The sequence below is a fragment of the Simochromis diagramma genome, unplaced genomic scaffold, assembly GCF_900408965.1.
Source record: "Simochromis diagramma unplaced genomic scaffold, fSimDia1.1 OVJJ01000371.1, whole genome shotgun sequence".
In the NCBI taxonomy this organism is placed as follows: domain Eukaryota; kingdom Metazoa; phylum Chordata; class Actinopteri; order Cichliformes; family Cichlidae; genus Simochromis; species Simochromis diagramma.
The window spans coordinates 3,503,034-3,519,322 of record NW_024386920.1 but is presented as its reverse complement, the minus strand read 5'-3'; the positions used below and the strand labels follow the sequence as shown (position 1 = coordinate 3,519,322).

The 16,289-nt window shown below is 43.0% G+C and overlaps 1 protein-coding gene across 4 annotated transcripts; it reads left to right on the top strand.

Moving 5' to 3' along the window:
• The first annotated feature begins 2,612 nt into the window (after nucleotides 1-2,612).
• Nucleotides 2,613-13,008, top strand: si:dkey-94l16.4 (transcription factor 20). Of its 4 annotated transcripts, none has more exons than XM_040036779.1 (6): nucleotides 2,613-2,888; nucleotides 3,979-6,683; nucleotides 8,372-8,465; nucleotides 9,662-9,711; nucleotides 9,836-9,899; nucleotides 10,740-13,008. In XM_040036779.1, exons 2-5 carry the CDS (start codon nucleotides 3,984-3,986, stop codon nucleotides 9,896-9,898), a joined length of 2,907 nt encoding a protein of 968 aa, XP_039892713.1. In that variant the 5' UTR covers nucleotides 2,613-2,888; nucleotides 3,979-3,983; the 3' UTR covers nucleotide 9,899; nucleotides 10,740-13,008. The 4 variants fall into 4 exon arrangements, with proteins under 4 accessions (XP_039892713.1, XP_039892712.1, XP_039892711.1 ...); XM_040036778.1 differs by lacking the exon at nucleotides 2,613-2,888 and adding an exon at nucleotides 2,895-3,020 and having other exon boundaries at nucleotides 10,766-13,008; XM_040036777.1 differs by lacking the exon at nucleotides 2,613-2,888 and adding an exon at nucleotides 2,895-3,020.
• Nucleotides 13,009-16,289: the final 3,281 nt, after the last annotated feature.

Genomic DNA, 16,289 nt, shown 5'->3' with positions numbered 1-16,289 from the left:
CAAGTGGATCATCATGGCCTTGCCATATTGGTCCATTTGATTGACCTTTATTATAATTATGAATTTATTTTATTTTCAGTTGCTACAAACGGGACAGACATGACTGGGGGATAGGACAGGGAGAAAGAATGAAAGAAAGAGAGGGAGAGAAAGAAAACCAAAGGGGAGAAGGGGGGGGGAGAAAAAAAAACAAACAAAAAAAACAAAAACACCTGGGTCACCTGTATGGAGAAAAAAAACAGAAGAGAAAGCAAACAACAAAGAGCAACATAATTTAAAAAAAACGGCACCATCACAATAAACTAGCTAGCAGTAGATATCAGTAGATACTAAATAATAAACGATATTGTGCAGCACGCAAGATAGACAGCGCACAATGTGCTTTGAGGCAGCAGCCAAGAAAGCTGTAGTCCGCGTCTGTGAATACCCGTGTGTACACCTGTGTGCATACCTGTGTGGATCAGCATGCTTGCATTCCAAAGGTTTCTCCATGTAACGATCTGCTAGGGAGTGTGGGGAGCCACAGCCCCGTCCTCCAGGGTATGAAGCAGGTATGGAGGAGATCAAAACTCCAGACATCCAGAGGCCCCCAGAACACAAGAGACCAAGGAAGACCAACAGAGGGGCAGCCGCGCCACTGTCCCAGTAAGAGCTGAGGAGAGTCCCAGATGAGGGCTCACTCAGCAGCCGTGGAGCAGAAGCCAGGGGGAGTTGCAGTGACGCGCCCGTGAGCTCCGCCGGCAGCCAGCTGTGCCTGAGTGACCGAGCCCCAGGCCGAGAGGCCGGGGGCACCCCACCTCCGAAGTGGCCCGAGCGAGCCCCAGGCTTTTGTACCAAACTCTAAACATATTTCATTCTGCAAAGTTGACCAAATTGAACATGAACGAGTGGAAGTGCAAAAAAATTACAGTAGAGGAACTATTTTTTTGTACTTCCACACTGGCTTCATTTCTCAGCTCCAAAGGTTGTCCCTTGGTGTCAAAGGGTCTGGCTATAGTCATACGCAGTAATTGCTGTGACATTACTTTGAGGCTGGAGTGAAAAGGTTTGGCGACAATGAGCATATTCTATTACTGACCATGGTTTAACAAATGGACGTAGTAATTTATTTAGTATAACCCAAAATGAGACTTATAATTAGATGTGTTGAGGTGACTGTTGTGATCTGGCCTTATATAATTAAAATGGAATTGAATAAACCCGGGAACATGTTTACAAAGGCCTGTTTTAAATTTCTGAAAAACTATTTTCTTGCCATTGTTTACGACCTTCTTCATAATGGTCATCAGCTGTTTATTGTGCTTTAGCAAAACAATTCATTAGACAGTAGTATATGAACTAATTTTGTTACTTACCTATGAACAGTCCTGTGGTTTTCATTTCTCTGCTGCATTAACAGGTTGCTTTGAGGCCATTAAAAATAACTCAGATCTAAGGCACGCTAAGCTATTTTCAACTATAGAAAACCTGTACAGAAACAGGTTCAAAGTTTAAAGTGTGATGTTATGATGAAGTAGTACATGCCAGACTGCATATGTTTTGCATACTGCATAGTACAGTACATACTTTGTGAAGGCAACAACCAGTCATACCTACTGCCACTTAGGATCACCAATTAACCTAACCTCATGCATGTCTTTGAACTGTAGGAGGAACCCAGAGAGAACATGCAAACTCCACACAGACTCCCATGACCGTCTTGCTGTACGGTCACACATTACACTGTAACAACTGTTATTCACATCACCAAGTGATTTTAATGTAACTTTTGTTGTACAGTATGCATTATGTGTATGTTAGTGGTATACTAATTGGTGGAATACTTCCTTATCTCAGTCTTACCACTGTGCTATTGAACCTAAAGTGTGTTACCACTTTGGATTTCATCATTATTTATTATTCATCTCTGGCTCTCTTCCACAACTTGTGTTTTGTCCTGTCTCTCTCACCTCACTTCCAATGGCTCACGGTGTGGCATGGGTCCCCTCCCTGAGCCTCTTCTGTCAGAGGTTACTTCCTGTTAAATGGGAGTTTTTCCTTCCCACCTTCGCCAAGTGCTTGCTCATATGGGGTCGTGTGATTGTTGGGATTTTCTCTGTATTATTGTTATTATTAGTAGTACCTCACAATATAAAGCACCTCAAGTGTAGTGACTTGATGCTAATATAATGAAACTGAACTATTATTATTAGTAGTAGTTGTTGTTGTTGTTGTTGGCCTTTCTTTAATACTGCTATCAGTAGCAACGAAAGATCATAAAACACTCAAAAGTAAGGCACTGATTAGTACTTTCTATTAGATCACACCACTCCTCTCCCATAATGCCTTTCTGTTCCTTAGCCAAGTGACAACTGTTTCATTGCTCGGTTTGACTTGTCAGGGCACCCGATATCAGATGACGGCAATGCTGAATAAAAAGAAAACACAAAAAACTTTTCATCATCAGTGACTAGCAGCAGAACTTGACCTTGAAGTAGGCTAGCCTACTTCAAGGTCAAGTTCTGAAGCTTTGACAGCTTGCACGCAACCGCTGGATAACTGGCAAATTAATTTATCTGGAATAGATACTAAGTTTCATTTCGCGAAACCTTTTTTGTATTTGGACTTTGCTTTTTATTGACATGTTAAAATTTTATAGCACTAAACCTACTGGTAATTACTTTATTGTGAAAGGAGTGCCCGGAAGCCTTAGATTATGTACAACTTGACAGTGGTGCTATCAGAGTAGTGTGTTCCTGGAAAGTGTGTGGATCTTTATTTAATTTAGGGCTTTCTCACTTTGTGATTTTTACTGGGGTTCATTAGAATAGATGTGTTGCTGAAGGAGATGTGGGGCGGGAGGGATTCTTAACTGGACGTTTGAAAAAGCTGCGATTTCTCCCGTCCGGGTAAGTTTTGATCAGCAGCAGAACAGCACAGCGCATTACCTCCGCTCTGTCTTTGTTTCATCCAGCCGGGCCTTGCCCCGATGCTTGCTGTTCTCTTTAATTGAGAGAACGTCTCGCCAAACTCCATGAAAAGTAACCCGTAATTTGATAATACCTTGGTTTACGTGTTGTTTGGACCTCTACTAGCGAACAGGATGTCTTTCTCTAAATCTTTAAGATCTATTCTTCAATTCGGAACTCATTTAATAAAGCAAAGGCCACAATTTTAAACAAAATAAAACATCTTTAAATCACATTGGCTGCTGTTTTCGCACTAAAGTTAGTAAGAGCCGCAGTAGGATGTAAGCCACGGTGTCTGTCACTGAGCTATAAAAGTTGTCAATTTATCGGAATAATCACACTTTGCGGGCAGTGGACCTCGCCGAAATGAACAGTGGCTGTTGTCGATAAGTAGAAGTTGATAAATCACGTTTTGTATGATACGGTTTCCAGTCTTCAACTAAAAAGCCCTTAAAGTTCTCAAATCTTTAATGCAGTTAGAGAATGTTACCGGAGCCGGGCCTAGCTAGCGTTAGCTGTGGCTAAGCTAACTGTGGTTAGCAAGCTCGACCTGTTAGTTCTAGTAGTTAAAAAGTCAGCCCAGTGTTCGGACAGAGATTATTGGGTAAACGTAACAACTTTTTATTCAGAACATTTAATACTATTAAGACAATTTGGAAATAAGCCAAGGCGTAAATTGTCAGTTAACCCTTGCCATATTCTCCAGCGTTAATGAAAATCAAGCACACGTCAGTTTCCAAGCTAATTTTAATAGCATGACTTCATTTGTACGGGGTTGTGGTTCAGTTCTTTGCTTCAAATGAAATAAGCTTACTTTTGAGTGTGTTGAATAACAGTGTAACAAAGTGTCAACTCAATGTAATGGTAAAAAGTAAAACTGTGATTTGGAGCTTTTGGGGGGAAAGAGTATTTGGTCTTAGGAAAGCCACTCTGGTTATCCTGTGTAGTGGTGAAATAAACTCAGAAATTGATCTCTGTATGCCACCATTTATAAGCTAACGTGAATATCTTCTTCACTTTTCTACTGCAGTTGTTATGGAGCAGCCACCAGGGAGCATAGATGATCTACAGCCTCAAGAGCTCTCTACTTCCTGCATCCCCAATGTGATCGACCTGACCAGGAAAGGGGAAGAATGTGTCCTCAACTCCACCACGGCTTTTGATGGCTTGTCGATGGTCAAGAGCCCCGGCTGGTTCCCAAACTCTGGGAACAGCAACCCTGGATTACAGGGATTCTCAGAGACCAGCTCCTCAGACATCGCACACCAGTCAGGGGATCAAATTCAGCCAGACAATGCCTTCTCGCGCACTACAGTCACCCTTTCATACGTGAGCCGGTCTCACGTCTTCTCTTTTCAAGACACCCTATCTCAACACTCGCCTCTGTACAGTGTGTCGCCTATCAGCAAGTTCTCCCTCCACCCTCCTTGTGACACAGATAAAGGGCTCGGGGAGACCGGCTATGCAGTGAACCAGCATTACTTGGCGCAGGTTGAGGGGCCCGAGGACCTCGCCACACAGACGGAACTTTTTCAGTCATTGTCTCAGGCTCAAGGGGGACTGGAGAACAATGTGGACAGAACACAGGACTCTCATGAGTGTAACAGTGGAGTCACTTTCGGTGACGTGGATGTTAAAAAGCCGCTGCAAGGCAAAGAGGATCACAGCCTTGCTGGTGATGACAGCCCACATCTGGATAACTGTTCAGGAGCATGTGCCGAATCCTCTCCAGAGACTGTCACCCCTGTCACAGAGAAGGACGAGGAGAAAGCAGGCGCTGAGGTGCTCTTTCTCATGTCTAAGACACCAGAGCAGGTGGTTGCCTCAGACAGTGCGGGTGCCAGAGACCTTTGTTCACTGAGCAGGGAGTATATAAGTCCTCTGGAGGACCCTGTTTCCCCCTCTGCTACCTCACTGGATGATGTGGAAGATGTATTTGTGCTGCCTCAGGCCTCAAGCTCACCCAGCGGCGACAACTCTTATCTTGAGACAACTGAGGGGGTCTCGTGTGATAGCTTGAATACAGAAGGGGCCATTCAGCCAAGCTCTGGCATCAGCGATGGCACCACAAGGTTGGATTCAAGTGATGAAAATAAACAGCCGGGCAGTAGACGAAAGGCTGCGCTGGAGCCTTTGATCGACTTGACAGATGATGTTTGTGCAGCGGAAGTTCCTGAAAACAATCACAAGACTGTTATTCCTCACATGAACGGGAATGCAAAGGCACTAGAGAGAAGTTTGAAAGAAAAGAAGCTGCCAGTACGTTCCAGCAGAGGGACACGGCTAGAGGCCATAGTTATGAATATAAATTCAAGCAGGTATAAAGTATCAGGATGCATACGCACTAGTAACAAAGTTAATGCTTCCCAGTCAACATCTAGCGATTCCACTATATCTATTTCTAAGAAGAAAGACTCTGTGTTAGCAGGTAAAAGGAGAAGCCGAGTAAAAGTGTCTGCCTCAGCGAAACCAGCGAAACAGAAAGCAGTAACTCCTCTGAAAAGAGACAAATCAAATAACCTGAATACTGACAGCTGCAAAGACTCTACCTCTGATTCAGAAATGATCGGTAATTCTAAAAAGTCGCGGCGCAGCGCACCTCCAAAAAGCCCCCGGTCTGCTGCGCGGAGAGAGAGTTCAAAGACTGAACCGATGAATGTTTCCCAACCTGTGCACCCACCCCAAACTAGCCCTGTGAAGTCAAAGAGGAAAACCTCCCCACAGTCAAGTCCTCAGTTTGCTCTACATAATAACTCAAAGGAGGAGCCTGAACTGCTTCCTCAGCCAGACCCCTCAGTGGAAATCCAGGTGGCAAGATTTTCTCCACCATCAAAATCTCCAAAGAAAAACCAAGGCAAAGCCAACAGCAGATCTCCTGCTAGCAAAGCGTCGCCCACTGCCAAGACGAAGGCTGCTCGCACTCCCAAAAGAAGGCGAAAGAAACATAAACCGGGTCAGTCTTCGTCCATGTTTTCCCCAAAAGAGCCTGAGATCAAGCTCAAGTATGTCAACTACAAGGAGGATAAAAGGGATATGAGGCCAGACAGTTTCTCTCCGTTTATCCACGTGGAGCGTCAGCAGTCCTCTCCGTCGCTGTGTACTGTCGTCAATTACCCAGAGGAGGTAAGGGCGCAGCACAAGAAGGGCTCGCAGCAGCAGGCTAATACCAGCGGCTTCATTTCTGCAGTCGTACCCAGCACTTCCTGTCTGCAGCTGGGCCGGGTGTCCACTCACGGTCAGGATCAGCGCCCTCTTATCTGCTGCCTGTGTGGGCAGTCAGCCAACGCCATGGACTTGGGGGACCTTCACGGCCCTTACTTCCCTGAAGGTTACCAGCCGAGCACCAAAAAACCAGCCAGCACTTTAGGCCTCAAAGAGGATGACTACAGTGATTCGGACTCTTCATCTTGCAGCATGAGAGGAAGGGGGAGGAAGTGTGCCGCTGTGCCCGCTGTGCGGGCCCTGAGGCCTGGAGCTCAGCTGAAGAAGAGGGGCCTAATGGAGAACCACCGATGGAACAACAGCAGCATCGGCACAGGCAGCCCTGCAGCTAAACGAGTGCGGACAGATGCTAGCTCTGCGAATGTGGAGGACTGGTATAGTCCCCCTATGTTGCTTCTCCAACCTTGTGAATACTGGCTTCATGAAGACTGCGGCATCTGGTCTGCAGGCGTGTTCCTTGTGAAGGGCAAAGTGTACGGCCTGGAGGAGGCTGTCAAAGTAGGCCAGGAGACGGTAAATCTGCACTTTAAATTTGGAGTGTTGCACAATAGCACATGGACTCATAGCTGATATAATGAAGCTGGAAATGAAAGCAGCATTGTGATGTTAATGTACTGCAGGTGGCTTGTTTTCTGTGCCTGTAAGAGAGTTATATATTTTAAATGCTTTCAAATCACTGCAAGAGGAAATGTGAATAATTAGCTTATTAGCTCAGTTAGAAAAACACTGGAAATTATTGGTGCAGGGAAAACGACAGTGAGACGCTATTTTTGGGGAGATCTCTTTACTTTTTGGCAAAGTTTTAACCATCTACACAGTAAGATGGGTACAGTGCATTCCCTTTTGAGGCCAAAAGTCAAAATTTGCAAATAGCCAGTCAGGATTTCTCACCTGGAACACCTCCCTGAACTCAGACTTCCAACTCGGAAACCTGGAGCAGTCTCACTAACTGTAGTCTGTGTAGCTACTGTTGTATATTTTCTACTGGCTAAAATAGTCATATGCACTGACCTGGTTCTGTCTGTGAACGTGCTGCAGCAGTGTTTTTAAGTACTAAAATCCAAGCATAGGGAGTGTTGTTAGTGATGTATTAGTAATAAATATATACGCTCCCCCTTGCTGAGGAGCAAATGAAATCCTGATTTTCCAACTTTGCTACCAAGACTTGGTAACCTCGAGAGTGACGCCACTCCCGGTTCCAACATGGGTCCTCCAAGGCCGTTATTCTTAAGGAGAAAAATGGTGCCAGTGGCTTTACAACCATATAATTACAAGCACTGTGCAGTCAGAGTTAGGTTCTAATTTAGCCCTTTATAACCTATTTGATATAACCAGTTAGAAACCTTGTGAGAAAAGGCGAAAATGACCGAAAGTTGATTTAAAGGTTCTAGTTTCTGAAACTATCCTTATTCAGCATGTAGTTCAGATGACCTAATCCAGAATTCCCCCAATGGTTCATTTGCCTCTTTTTAAGATAAGATCATTAAATTAAACATTGATCTCTTTTTAAGTCATTAGTAGAAATCTTGCATAACTTAAGGCCTTCGATATTTATATGATGATATCAAATGTGTGTTTCATAAAACAGTCCCTGCAAAATGTGTCACGGCAAACTTTTGACTGTTGGTTGAGGTCATACAGCTCAAGATAACCTGAGCTAGCTTGTGTTCATCCATTGTTCTACACATACACTTGAGACACTGCAGCTGGAGGAGCAGCTAGTGCCAGCATGTCCCTGCTGCCACCGGAGTAGGAGTTATGCATAGAAATTAATAGAGGTGATAGTATATTTTAGCTTGAGCATGCCTCGGGGACTTTTAGTTTGATGCCTGATACGACTGAAGATCAACATTGGCATCTTAAAGTCAAAGTGTCTCCTGTATGAAGGGTACACCAAGGCAGCGTTCTTTCAATTTCTCCCAAGGTGATAAGGTGTTAACCATCTTAAACCATCATGAGTCAGACTGGTGGTAAATGCAGCCTTTCGGTTTCGCTTTATTTTGAAAGACTGTTAAAGAGCCTCACTGTTTACATCAGCCATTGTACATTATGACGACTGCTGCTGGAGGCAGTGTTTTAATTAAAACTATATAGTAATTACCTTAGTGCTATATATCCTGTCCCATGTAGTAAAAGTGGAAATCACAGCTTGCAGAAGTGTGCACGATGTCTTCTCTTAACCTCATCTGCTGTTTTTTCAGACGTGTTCAGCGTGCAATGACCCAGGTGCTACGCTGGGCTGTTTCTTCAAAGGCTGCCCCAACAAGTACCACTACAGGTGTGCTCTGGAGTCAGGTACGCAGCAGAGCAAAAACTCTTATCATGCCAGTCTTGTGCAATTTTAAAATTTGCATGCATGCTTAAGTTGTAGACTGCATGTAAAAGATGGACCCGAGTTAATTTCATTGACCAATAATTTTCGTCATAGTTTGAAACTTTTGTCACGAAATGTCTGTGAAGGTTCTCAGTCATCCAGGTCATCGTAGTCAAAGGAGCTTGCAAAGAAAAGCGTCTGGACTTCTTTAAGTTGCTTGAAGACGTTTCACCTCTCATCCGAGAAGCTTCTTCAGTTCTAAGGTCAAATGGCGGAGAGTCCCAGATATAAACCCAGTGGGAGTATCCCCCCCCCCCAAAGAGGGACAAAAGGACCCCCTGATGATCCTCTAATCACCTGAGCCAAGGTGTGAAAATGGGTGTGGGTCCCAATCAGCCAGGCTCCTTTGACTTTTGTCACAAAATAAAAATGAGATAATGCAGGGGAAGTGATACAATCTGAAGTAATCTCCTTGTGCATATTTGACTCTGGCCAATGCGGAAGTGCCTCAAACTTGGATTCTTTCTGCTGGCGCCTGTGTTTGGGGAAAAATGCTTTCAGTTGTATAGAAGTCTGCGGAAAAACGGCCCTGGCTCTAGGTGACATCCATAAACCTTTTACTGAGTGTTTTATAGTCTTAACTGGTAGTTCCAAGTTTTCTTAAATACAGCATTTTTTTCTCTAATAGTCAAAAAAGCGAAGTATGTTTTAGGGCTTGGTGGCCAGGTTCATCTTTTATATACAGTCTATTTTTTCAGGCTTATCTTGAGTGTTGAATTTACTTACAGTAGCACGCAGCCCTGCAGGTTTTCCTCTGGTGATTGGAATTTTTGCCACCACCCACACTTTGATGGAGTAACTTTAGATTTATGTATGCCATCTGCCCCTCTGACTACTGTTTTTACTCTTTCTTATTTACTTTTTTTGCTCCACATCTGAAGTCTCAAATTAAACTTTAACAGGTACAAAGTTAAAGTTGAACACATACACCCACGACTGTTGCTTTGTGTTCGGTGTGTGCGTGCACGCATGTGCACTGTTCTGAAAATAGCTCCTTTGTGAAGGGCTGTTGGCTCTTATCACTTCCGCTCAGGCTGAACTTGCACGTGGGGGCGTTTGAGCCTTGCAGATGAATCAGTGCATCGTTGCCAACTCCTGTTCTGTTCTTGTTCTGCAGACTGTGTACTCATTGAAGAAAACTTCTCCATGAAGTGTAAGAAGCACAAGGTGAGCAGCAGTGCTCTTTAAAACTGTATTTGTGTGCGCTTTGAAAATGTATGTTTGCTCTTATTGAAGATTTGGCTTGTGATCATTTAAAAACGTAACCTCTGGATTTGTGATGTCTTCTTAGAACAAGACATTCAAAGGCCCCTCCAGGGAGCAGATGGGACGAAAGGGGACAGAAACCTCGTGAGGTCAGTAAATACTTTTTCTGCTTTCTGCTGATCAAACCACTGACAGTTGAAATATATCGGGCAACAAGAGAGCGTTTTTTGTATTTTTAAAGCTGTGAGCCAGTATAGTGGTTATCTTGGTTTGGGGTATCTGCTGAGCGGCAAAAGTACACAAGCTAATTTTAATTTAGCTCGTTTTCTAAACCCACAGTACAGATTTGCACGAGGCATCAACTTCCTGAAAAACAGAATTGAGCATGGTTTTAGTTTAACCTCAGTCACAATCAAATCATATGTAGACGTGCTGTTACCTCTAGAACATCGAAATGCAGCCAGAAATGAGTGATTCCATTTAACTGTTTCCGTTAACTGTTCATGATATTATAACAATCTGGAAGTGAATGGGAAAGACAGCAACTCATTCACAAAGTGATCGGCCACATAACACCACACAGCGATTTCAGCAGATGCTGAGGCGCGTGTGCAGAATGCGGAGGTCGCCAACTTTCTGCTGAGTCGATTGTTACAAATTGAAAATTGTTTTCAAATTTCATGTGGCCTTCAGGTTAGCTCAAGAACAGTGTGTACAGAACTTAATGGAAAGGGTTTCCATGGCTGAGCAGCTACATCACCAACCGCAATGCAAAGTGTCGGGTTCATGGGTGTAAAGCATGTCGGCACTGGACTCCAGAGCAGCGGAGACATGTTCTCTGGAGCAGCGAATCACACTTCTCTACTACTGGTGGTTAGGATCCCGAACCCTGGTGTGACGACTCATGTAGTGGCAGCTGCTGCTACTTTTTTTGCTCTCTATGAAATGCATTGAGAGGTTTTTTTTTGTTTTTGTTTTTCTCCTGTTAGAAGATTCACCTGCAGCATTTTCGCAGGCCTTCCCACCACCTCGCTGGTAACCATGGCGACACTGGACCAGGGTTGTTCTGACTGACAGCTAGCACCCGCAAACCTTAACTTCACCCTCTGTCCTTCAACTGCACTGTTAACCCCCACCAGGCACTGGGACTGGAGGACCCCGGTCACCTCCCTCAGTCCAGTCTGACAGTACTCATCAGCCAACACCACCCGCGGACTGACGAGAACCGTTCTTGAAGTAACGCTGAATTTGTTATTTGTGTAGTTATTTATATGGGATGTTTTGGTTTCTTTTTTCTTCTTCTTCTGAATTAAATATGAATAACAATCAAAGATATTTAATTTTTTTAAAGATTTTCTAAGTATTTGATTATATTTGGGTTATTTATTCTTGTATTGGTTTCTTTAGCAATTGTCAAAGAGGTTGGATTGAGTGTTGTGTTTTGTTTTTTTTAAGTTATTGCTAAAGCAGTTTTGATGTTGAATTAAACAGCCAGTCATGGAGACAGAAAGAAGGGGCTGGTGGTTCAAGGTAGTACCCTCCCAGAGTAAAGGTACCTGATTATCGTCAACACAACAGGGTTCCAGATTTAATGCAACACCTTGTTGGATCATTATGCTTTCTGTTTCCCGTGCAGATTCACCCAGCAGGTGTTACTGAGCGAGCCGCAAAGCGTGCATGTATTTGAATGTATTTTCACAGGAAGCACTTTGGCCCTCTGCTCCAGCTGCAGTATTACTGTCTTCAGCTGACCACTGCCTCCAAACGTTGTTGGCTTCAGGCTCTTATATCTGGCTTTTGAGGCTCATTGGTCACCTTGTCAACTTAAAATAGTCAGATCCAACTGCCTGCCTCCCACCTCGGCCTGAGAGAATTTCTGCCTGTACGATCTTTAAATCAGTTTGGATCTTAACAAACTTCAGTCTGAATTGTTAGGAGCTGTGTTAGGGGTTTATAAATTATTAAACAATTAATTTTCTTCCACTCCTTAAGGAAAGGGAATCCTGTGTTAGATTTCCCTTTCATCATCTCAACAAACAGGACCACTCAGCTGCTCGCTTGACTTCAGACCCAACAAGAAGGGGCAACAGTTACTCTGGTGTTCCATCAGTCTTAAATTGAATAGGAATGGCCGCGCTAGTATTAAGGTTCCTGATGTCTTTACTTGGGCCTACATGCTGCTTTTGAAGAAGCCTTATCTGACTTACCAGCGCTACATGGACTCGGTGTTCCTTCACTAGCTTGTGGTCCAACAACAAATCCGTGGATGTACTGCACACGGTGTTCCTGAGGGCAGCTTGCATGCACTTTTATGCAGCAGACTCTGTTGTTAGTAATACCAGATACGTGCTGGGCCGCCTCCTAGTAAAACCCTCTGACTGCACAGGTGCTCACCTACTCTGTGGGACTGGCTCAAACCGAGCGTACCTGTTGAGGACGTCAGACTCAGTTTTTTGTTTTAGAAGAAAAAGTCTTTGTGATCAGTGTTGGTGTTAAAGTCTGTGTACTTCTCCTTAGCGCCATTAGGAGCAGCGCTGTGCTGTGTGAGGCCCATTAAGCCATTACTCGATGTCAACAGACATCCACACAGAGGCAGCTGAAGGCTTCGTCTGCTTAGTGTCTCACCAGCAGCAGCAGGATACAAACACACACATCTCCCTACCCTGAAAACACCATGTCTGTTCCATTTGTGCCATCTTTCTGTTTTGCCGTTTTTATATTTTGTTGCAGTGAAATAATAAATGTTTTAATCAACCATTTTTAAGTAAGCAGGTGTGTCACTGAGCCTGTAGTTCTTTGTTTTTCGTTTTCCAGTTTCAAGCACTTGTACCAAATAGAGATTTTGGAGAATGTTTTATTATTACAGTCTTGCAAAATGCTTGGATTTTTTAAAGCTATGTTGTATGTGTGTTAATCTCAGGGCTGAATCTCAGATATTCGAATGGGTTTTTATGTTTGTTTTCTTCTGTTGTGTCAACCCCACATTGACTGGAGCAATGACACATGTAGCAGGAAGTGCTCATCTCCTCAGATGTAACGCCTTTTTTCTGTCCTGGTTACACACTACTCGTCACATTCCAACGCCGCCTCCATGTGTCCGTCAGTGATGCGGTGTTTTGTTTTAGGACATGGACTGCTTCACTGTCACACTTTTGTCATCGTCTTATTTTTATGGTAACTTTTTTGTATTGTCTTGTCCATTTGTTGGAGCACCAGAGGTCATGTAATTGTTTAAGAATAAATATTTTGTTCACTGTTTTTCTGAAAGAATTTTTTTATTCAATTCAATTCAATTCAATTTTATTTATATAGCGCCAAATCACAACAAAAGTCGCCTCAAGGCGCTTCATAGATACAGAGAAAAACCCAACAATCATATGACCCCTATGAGCAAGCACTTTGGCGACAGTGGGAAGGAAAAACTCCCTTTTAACAGGAAGAAACCTCCGGCAGAACCAGGCTCAGGGAGGGGCGGGGCCATCTGCTGCGACCGGTTGGGGTGAGAGAAGGAAGACAGGATAAAGACATGCTGTGGAAGAGAGACAGAGGTTAATAACAGATATGATTCGATGCAGAGAGGTCTATTAACACATAGTGAGTGAGAAAGGTGACTGGAAAGGAAAAACTCAATGCATCATGGGAATCCCCCAGCAGCCTACATCTATTGCAGCATAACTAAGGGAGGATTCAGGGTCACCTGGTCCAGCCCTAACTATATGCTTTAGCAAAAAGGAAAGTTTGAAGCCTAATCTTAAAAGTAGAGATAGTGTCTGTCTCCTGAATCCAAACTGGAAGCTGGTTCCACAGAAGAGGGGCCTGAAAACTGAAGGCTCTCCCTCCCATTCTACTTTTAAATACTCCAGGAACAACAAGTAGGCCTGCAGAGCGAGAGCGAAGCGCTCTAATAGGGTGATATGATACTACAAGGTCATTAAGATAAGATGGGGCCTGATTATTTAAGACCTTGTATGTGAGGAGCAGGATTTTGAATTCAATTCTGGATTTAACAGGAAGCCAATGAAGGGAAGCCAAAACATTTATCTTTATCTTGAGTAAAGTTTTTATCTCATAATATAGACATATTAGAATACTGCAAAGCATCAGAATGACCAATATGAAATTATATATTATGATAAAAAATAAATGTGAAATTGATATATAGTTATAGCATTTATCCCTTCATCCTGCATACTGAGGTGATGTCCACAGTTTGGCTCAGTTTTTCCAAAGTTGAGACATTTTTGTCTTTTTATTTATATGGTTGGGAAGAAAGCAGACAAGGGACAGCAGCATAAACCTGCAGCCATCTACAGATTTTTGTTGAATGCAATACATAAAACAACCACACACCCCCAAAAGAGAAGGAAGGGATGAAAGCATTTAAACCTGGGACACCTCCAGTAACTGGATAAAACCGTAGATGCTGCTCTGGGCGCAGTCGTTTAAAAGATGTAATCTGAATAACAATTATCCAGTTTTGACAGGGCCCTTACTTAATCCACTGCACCTTTGTCTTGGTTGTTCAAAAGGACATTTTATAAAATCACACTGATCCAAAACTACTGAAAGCCTTACTGGTAATAACCAGTAATTTTACTGGGATGCAGAGGGCGCCAAAGTTAATGCAACAGAAAAGCTCCCTTATTAATTCATGATATTAAGTTTGACATTAACAGCTGTTATGTGAAATATCTAGTTAGCAATGCATTTGCTGTTTAATTCATAACCATATTTCACCTGCTTTGTCTTTATGAGAAACACTTAGCAAAAACACAAAGGCAGGTGGAACTCATGCATGAGTAAATCTACTATTTAAAAGGGCGATCGTGGCTCAAGAGTTGGCAGTTCATCTTGTAATTGGAAGGTTGCCGGTTCGAGCCCCGGCTCGGACAGTCTCGTCGTTGTGTCTTTGGGCGAGACACTTCACCTACTGGTGATGGCCAGAGGGGCCGACGGTGCGATATGGCAGCCTCGCTTCTGTCAGTCTGCCCCTGTGACTACAACTGTAGCCTCCACCAGTGTGTGGATGTGAGAGTGAATAAATAGTAGAATTGGAAAAGCGCTATATAAATGCAATCCATTATTATTATAAGACAAAGTGTAAAAGAAGGGCTACAATGCAGTTTGCCATTCTCTTAACTCTGTTTTCTTGTTTGACTGCCTTTTGACTTTTTATATCATTTTTCCTTTGAAGTCCATTCTATTCAGTTTCAATTCAGTTTTATTTATACAGTGCCAAATCACAACAACAGTCGCCTCAAGGTGCTTTATATTGTAAGGCTGCAGTAATACAAAGAAAACAGAGAAAACCCCAACAATCATATGACCCTCTATGAGCAAGAACTTTGGCACCAGTGAGAAGGAAAAACTCCTTTTTAACAGGAAGAAACCTCCGACAGAACCAGGCTCAGAGAGGGGCGGCTATCTGCGGTTGACCGGCTGGGGGGAGAAAGAAAGACAGGACAAAAGCACGCTGTGGAAGAGAGCCAGATATTAATAACAACTAATAACTGAATAAAGAATGGTGTATCAGTATCTGTCTGAATCCAAGTATTTGCTGGGATCAGAGTGATTTGATATTTTCAAGCAAATTAATTAGTTACAATGTCCTAGAGGGGCGGGAAAAGAACAACAATTATCAAAAATGAAAATAAAGTACACGGTTAGTGTCTGAGTAACCCACGGCAGTGCCCCAGCATGCACAACTGTGAAACTGAGGCAACTAATTTCAGCCATCACCCACTGTGGTTACACAGCTGTTCTTTTCCAACGTCATTATGTTCATCTCCACTTAGTGAATAAGAAGTAAAGGGCCTACTAATTTTCTTTATGTTGTATCAGTTTAAACGTTTGCTGTATGTACAGGAAAAATGCAAAAAAGTCATTTATATACAACAAGTGTTCTTCGACTGCACTGGGGTACGACAGGTTAAAGCAACTTTTTGCTAAACTATAAAACAAACGCTCTTTACTGTGATTTTTAGTAAAAATTGAAGGTCACAAGCTAATTCATCATTAGCTGCATGCTATCAGGCGTCTATGGCCTTGTTAGGCTTAAATATTAGAAGTTAGTTACTGTGTCAGCTCCCTGAATCCAGAATTGAATTTAAAGTCCTCCTCCTGATATACAGAGGCATAATTCACCATCATGTCTTAACGATCGTCATATTAAATGGCAGAAAACAATTCTGTGCATGATTCTCCTCTTATCTGCTTTGGTGCAAATAATTTTTTTTAACTTAATCATTAACCTGAGCCCCCAAATTAAAATTTAAAATTAAACCTTTCCTGCCAGAGGTCTCTTCCTGCTAAAAGGAAGTTCTTTTCCCCCACCATCACCAAGTGCCTATTCACAGGTTACCATGGAGTGTTGAAATTACTTATTTCTTCTTGGTTATACAATTTGTCCACATTCTTTACGGTATTAGATGCCCCTAAAGATTCCCTTGTGTGAATGCGATTACATAATTTCACCTGTATGAAATTCAATTGCATGCCAAAGAACTCTTGGGAGGGGAAAAACAAGAAAAATGCAAATA

What these genes read in the sequence shown, in the direction of transcription:
- si:dkey-94l16.4 (XM_040036778.1), top strand. An exon ending in CAGGTGTGCTCTGGAGTCAG is followed by an intron (nt 8,466 to 9,661) that starts GTACGCAGCAGA and finishes CTTGTTCTGCAG; the next exon opens with ACTGTGTACTCATTGAAGAA. An exon ending in TGAAGTGTAAGAAGCACAAG is followed by an intron (nt 9,712 to 9,835) that starts GTGAGCAGCAGT and finishes ATGTCTTCTTAG; the next exon opens with AACAAGACATTCAAAGGCCC.